Source organism: Haplochromis burtoni, unplaced genomic scaffold (assembly GCF_018398535.1).
Source record: "Haplochromis burtoni strain Fernald_Lab_line unplaced genomic scaffold, NCSU_Asbu1 Contig_50, whole genome shotgun sequence".
NCBI lineage: Eukaryota > Metazoa > Chordata > Actinopteri > Cichliformes > Cichlidae > Haplochromis > Haplochromis burtoni.
This window is the reverse complement of record NW_024582411.1, coordinates 2,765,453-2,772,108: the sequence shown is the minus strand read 5'-3', so window position 1 is coordinate 2,772,108 and position 6,656 is coordinate 2,765,453. Positions and strand designations below refer to the sequence as shown.

The following is a 6,656-nucleotide window of genomic DNA, read 5'->3' as shown; positions in this document are numbered from 1 at the left end:
CTTTGATGTGGTGAAAAACTGTTGAGGTGCCCAAATCCCTTAGTAAGCTATGGGACAGAGTCAAAAATGAACACACTGAGTAACCTGTAATGTTGTAAATTGCATCCATTTTAAAGTTACGGAGCTCTAACGTAGAGCTGTCGCGTTAAAAATAAACAGCAGCAGAGAGCGCACTCAGGGGTAAAATATAAATACATTATGCACAGTGGCTTGTGATGATCATGAATTCATAAGATTAACACCACTATTCGTACCATTACTCTCTTATTTACAGCATCACTGTTGCATTTTGCAACTACATTTTTTTTGTAATCTTTATAGATCTCTATCAGCCGCTCCCTTATAACGTCTGACTGAAGCAGGCAGGGTTCAATAGATCAATTCTATGCAGAAGAAAGAAGAAATGACTGTCAAACGCCCCCTTTTTTGCATAAGCATGCACACAGGCTGAAGTAGAAAGCCTGGGTTAACAGAAAAGTTGATAAGTGTGCTTAACAAGGTTTCAGGTTTTGTCAAACCAATTAAGAGAGCCTGGCAATGTTGAACTTCCTTTACAACAACTTCCTTTACAAGAATGCATATCAACATGTACCACCAACCGCCATAGAATAGGTCTAATTTTTTTTATGTATTCTACTCTTTATTGGGTAAGGAATTTGGTAACTTCAAGGACATTAAAACTGGCCTCCCCATCCCTCTCTGTGAGGTTGTGGTACCACATAGATTTATCTCAGCCAATAAAAAAAACGATCAGGTTACATGACAAATAGTAACATTATTGCATCTGACCAATCAGCAGCGGCCCTGAGCATTTGAAGACTTCACTGTCCTTCCAGAATTCAGGAAACTGGGTTTTTGGCCCATGCCTAACCCCACATCTTTATGTTTATGACAGCCTTTATAACAAGGAACATTATATATTAATCGAAAGCCCTGTTCACCTAAAACTGGGTCAAATGATGGTAAATCAATATTTACACCAGATCCATGAAGCCACATTTGTGTTATTTAAGTTTACAGTAGAACTCAACAGTATATTTGATGTTGCCACAAGTTAGTAGAAAATTATATATGGATCCACTTATGCACATTGTCAAGCTATAAATATTAAAATATGTGCTTTTGTTTGTTTTATAACCATATGTATGTGTATTTTTTATTATACTCAAATTGCATATATTGGTATTTGCTTTTTGTTTATTTTTTGTGAGTTTTATTTACTGCTAAAATTGATTTAGTAGTTCAATATTTCTGTTTTATTTAGTTTTGATTGAATTATGTATAAGAAAAAGACAGCTAACACCAGTAGTTAAAACACTATTTTTTTTACTTCTTGTTAAACATTTACGATTTTCCATGTCAATTTTTTTGTTTGTTTTCAGTAGATCTACACTTCACTGTTACTGTTTTCCTTCAAAGTTGGATTGATATTGACTCAAAAATGTACTCTTTTCTCTTGCAGCTGTCTAGTCGACTCTTTAATGAAAGCCTGCCCATCAAGTACCATGACACAGAATAGCACAACTGGAATTTGGGCCTATATACACATGCTATGTTGAAGAAATGAATTTAAATCTTTGAAGAGAAGTACATAAATGTTTAGCCACATTAATTTACTGGAGATTATTGCCACCTTATATCAGCTTCACAAAGCACTATGAAGCTGTTGCCTTGAACTGGACAGGACTTCACTTTGATTCTTTATTGATGTTATACTGTATTTTTCAAACTTGCACATGTGAGTCAAGAAGAATGTTCCAAAACGTTCCTTTAAGCTTATATGTCCTACATTTTTACATACACACTTTTTGGGAGAAAAATGTTTACTCTACAGAGCCATGAACTATATATGTTAACTTAGCTGAGCTTGAGTTGCAACATAAAAATGAAAAACTATGGGGGGGGGAAGGCACAAAAGTAAAAAGAAAAACAAAATCTTGCAATAAATTCCACTAGCACACTAAGGTTAAAAATGTGAAATTCCACGTATTTCTATAAAGGGTTAACATGTTTCTGTTTGCAGCACATTTCTGCAATCTATTTAAAATAAGTTTACTACCTTTGGGTGAAACTTCCCTCCCTCACAAGAGCAAGGACTATTCTTGGGTCTTCTTGAGCCTTTTTATCCCACCTCTTCACAGCATTATCTTTAACTTATGGTACAGCAATTAAGTTAGAACTTGCCTCCTCCTGGTATGATGTCATTACTATACAAGTAAAAAAAGTTAAACTAAACAGAAGTTTGGTCCAAACTTCATAGCCTGCTGCAGCTAGCTTAATTCTTTAGCAGTAGCATCATGCTAACATCTTCATAAGTATAGGCTCTGATGGCAGCTGTGATATCTTCATACCAGGTCAAGGATCAACATTGTACCTGACCAGTCATGTTGTCTGAGCATTCAGTTAGCATTAGCCGAGATGTTAGTTAATGCTATTAAAACTCACAAGTAAACCAGCATGAGTAATCAAAATTTGGCTAACAGCAAATTTAATGTGTATTCTAGAGAAGAGGGTTTTTTTTTATATAAACACGTATTTTAAAGCCAAGACTTCAAAACAGTGGACCAGTATTAATTTGATGATAGGAGTAGCATGTGAATAAAAAGTCTGACAACAATAAACCTACCCAACTCCCATTTTATCAGCAAACCGACTGATAACACAAAAGCAGCAGTGATGATGACGCTGGCACAGTTTACAAGAAGGCTAGTATGTACAGACACACACAGAGACGGTGAGCTCAGGTAGAGCTAAAGACAAGGTGTTTTTGGCCTCTAAGACAGTATTTCCTGCAAGCACATATGTAATGGGGTGTACTACACATGTTAACTTCAAGGTTTTTGTAACAATTATCATATTGAAAGTGAAATAATATAAAATGAAGGCTTTCAGTGAACATGGTCACTGTGGTTCTTGCTGATACTTTTCTGTAGATCTTGGTTTCAACTGGTGGTTTTCTGAATTCTACTGCCTTGCTATCAGCTCGAAGCAGTCATTTCTTTTTCCTGACTTTTTACCCAGAGAGCCACTGCTCACTGGATATGTTCTCTTTTTCAGTACACTGTTTCAGTTTCTGAAATACTAAGACCAGCCCATTTGGCACCAAAAGTTATACTCTGTTTAAAGTAACTTAAATCAACTTTTTCCTCATTCAAGGCTCAGTTTCCACTTTGGCAGGTCATCTTGACCAAGCCTACTTGCCTACATGTATTGTTTGAGTCCCTACCATGTGTTTGGCTGATTAGATAGTAATGGTTAAATGGGTGTACCTAATGAGGTGGCCAGTCAGTGTGTATCAACACAAACAAAAGCTTTTCTGCAATTTATTGCCACACAGTTAGCTAGCTCTTTCTTTTTTCTCAAAGTCTGTCAACTTATGTAGAGCTTTATTTTTATAAGCTGGTTTACTTCATTTCTGACGTTCCACTTAGACCTACTCAACCCGTTTAACTGTTAAGGGAAAAGCATAAATTTTTTTTTAGATGGTTTGGTCTGACAGAAACGCCCTCTTCACTAAAAGTACATCTCCTTATTCTTAAAGCGCTGTCATTATATTACAACAACTTTATCTGTGAATTTAGTAATATAGCTCAATTAGACTAAAACTTTAAAAGGTTGCTGCAGCTGAAGTCTGAAAAGAAAAAGGCAGAAGTCTCAGAGGATTAGATCTATATGATCAGGAAAGGCCAATCGGTTTTATTGTGGACGTTTGCCAGATGATGCCATTTTCAAAGGCAATTGATTGGTTGGCAAATGATGCTAATGTAGTTATGTAAGTTATTTCTCACCAGAATAAAATGTGAACCGCCAACAGGAAAGAAATAACACAAGTGTTGTGCTTGCTTTTGTGTCACATGACAAGATAAAATGAAATAATAATGTATAACTCATAATTCAATACTTACTCTTTAATTAAGAATCAAGAGCATAGTTTAGTTTTCTCAACATGCAGATTCATTCGCTGTGGCGACCACAGGGAGCAGCTTCCGAAAGAAACCAACTTCATATTTTTAATACAACTTAAATTGCACCTTTTTAAAAACAAATCAACATTTCTTTGTACATTTCTTTGTCCATGAGTCGATCAACAACACAGTAAGACAGTAGAGTCTAATGTAGCTAAAATACAATTTATTCCTGCATTTTACATTTGTATTTTTCACAATAATTTAATTAAAGTGTTTTACAGCAATCCACAAGAAGGTGAAGGTGGTTTTAATGTAGATGGATACATCAGCACAAAATAGAAGCGCAGCTGAGCCACAGGCTGAGACAGAAAGAAATCCACTCTATTTTATCCTATTGAGTTACCTTTCTGTAACTGTAGTTATTTCTCTGGTTTTAAGCACAGATTAATCATCAATACTATGGAAATGTTTGTTAGCCTGAAAACAAGACATCAGTCAGTGTTTATGAAATGTGTAAATGGATTAATGATGAAGTTGATGTCACCCAAGGAAAGAGGCACTTTGTCCTAAAAAAAAAAAGAGAAGACAAAACAAAAAAGTTTATCTTTTCTGAACTTGCACGTTCACAACACAATGTATAAGATCCAGATTTTTGCGGTGAATTTAGGATTTTATATCAGACTTTAACAATAGAGTGCGAAATGAAATATGACTAGATTACAGAAGTAGATTACACCAAAAGTTAATCTTCTGGAGGAATTAATACATTAATGAGTTTTAATACGATTATTCTGACACACTAAATTTGTTTACTCCCTCTCTTAGTCTAAGGAGCTTGGAAAGAAAGGCGTCTGGACTTCTTTGAGTTGCTTGAAGACGTTTCACCTCTCATCTGAGAAGCTTCTTCAGTTCTAATTGAAGAAGCTTCTCAGATGAGAGGTGAAACGTCTTCAAGCAACTCAAAGAAGTCCAGACGCCTTTCTTTCCAAGCTCCTTAGACTACGATGACCTGGATGACTGAGAACCTTCACAGACATACTCCCTCTCTTATACTTTATTTTCAGCTCAATCTCCGATGAGTTCAGCCGTAAAAGAAGTACAGAGCATGGAGTCCATGTAAAGACGGACATAGCCTCTCACTGGTCAGTGAAGTCCCAAATTTCAGACGTGTATCTGCAAGTAAGACCTTAAACCAATCAGATGGTACATCGGGTGAACTGAATGTTTTTAACATAGACTTTATAATGCATACTGTATATCTTTTGTGGAGTCAAAAGAGTTGCACCCTACTTGCAATTAGAAAGAATGCAGATTTTAAAGAACTTTTTATTGACTTCATTTTTCAGATCAGCAAGCTTCATCCATCTTTTACCTGCAGTCGATTGTATCCAGTGACAACATACCGTTTATCTGGCAATGTGCTCACACAGAGATGAACCGCTTCCGTCTGCCAAAAGCTTGGGCACCAACGTTGGTGGGAACAAAGTTGCTGTATCCAAGTCCCCCAGACCGACTCAAATAGTCTGCTAGGCGGTGGGTTACACAGGTGGCTGTGTTGCATGCCCGCTTTTGTGCTGTTGCATTGCTTGTAAGGAATAGAAACAAGACAGCAAATTATGGTATTCAAGATAAGACTGGAAACGTATGTGACAGACATTAAGCAAACAATACAGTCTGGAATTATGAACACCAAATTAAAGGCACTGAAAAACTGCTTTGAAGTAAAATATGAATTTATTATAAGAGAAAAATGCCAGGAAAAAAATTTACATAAGAAAATTTTTTTGTAGAATTACTACAACTTTATAGGTGATGAAATCTTCAGTTTGCTGTCTAAATCTAGTGTAAGCACTGCCATTAAGCTCTTTAAGCTTTTTTTGTCCCTTTGTTTTAAGGTGGTCATACAATACATACAATCCTATACATGTATACGTATATATCTGCAAGAAAATGTTGACTCAGATAAATGTAACATAAATGGGCTAGCGCTGAGAGCTTCAATTGTAAGAGTTGCTGTAGTTTTCATATTTCTCAAATAGACTTCTCTTCTTGCCGGGTGTTTCTGCTCCCACGTCAGTGCGAGGATGGGTTTGTAGTTTGTGAATATCCTGGGAGAGTTTTCCCAGCACACAAGTGCTTAAGCCTGTGCAGCGCTTAGACATGGGTCTATCCAAGCTGTTAGAGATGGAGACAAACATGCAAAAACAGGCTTACAGTAACATGCAGATAATTATTACTATTTACATGCAGACATATGGGTTTTTTTTTCCTGAAATGTCATGCACCAGCAGAAAAGCTTCAATTAATATTTCAAAGGCATGCTAACGGTTTTGAATGCATATAATGATATCTTATTAACCAAAATAGCTTATGCATGTTTTCATGCTATTGGTATAATCTGCTCTAAGGCTGGCTATCATGCATGTTCCTGTATGTATGGCATCATGCTTTTCCAGTGCTGCGCCTATTCCAGGCCTATTCCTGTTCCAGGCATGTCATTTAACATTCAAGAAATGGATGGATGAATGAATAATTGCTGTCCATGCATTAACAGGTAATGAAAATGTTTACAGATCTCACTCTATACCTTATTAAGTAATAAACACGAAGTTGGAGCTGTTGGGCTTATCCAAAAGTGTAGTGTAACAATATTATAGATAGATAGATAGATAGATAGATAGATAGATAGATAGATAGATAGATAGATAGATAGATAGATAGATAGATAGATAGATAGATAGATAGATA

The 6,656-nt window shown here is 36.1% G+C and overlaps 1 protein-coding gene across 2 annotated transcripts in view; it reads right to left on the bottom strand.

Moving 5' to 3' along the window:
• Nucleotides 1–3,924: 3,924 nt before the first annotated feature.
• calca (calcitonin/calcitonin-related polypeptide, alpha) overlaps nucleotides 3,925–6,656 on the bottom strand; it is a 4,685-nt gene continuing 1,953 nt past the window's right edge. Inside the window, exons 4-5 of one of the 2 annotated variants that reach the window (XM_005936524.2) lie at nucleotides 5,312–5,493; nucleotides 3,925–4,474 (exon numbers count right to left, since the gene is read on the bottom strand). In XM_005936524.2, coding sequence (XP_005936586.1) covers nucleotides 5,331–5,493 — 163 coding nt within the window. In that variant the 3' untranslated portion in view covers nucleotides 3,925–4,474; nucleotides 5,312–5,330. The other variant, XM_005936523.3, reaches the window with a different exon arrangement.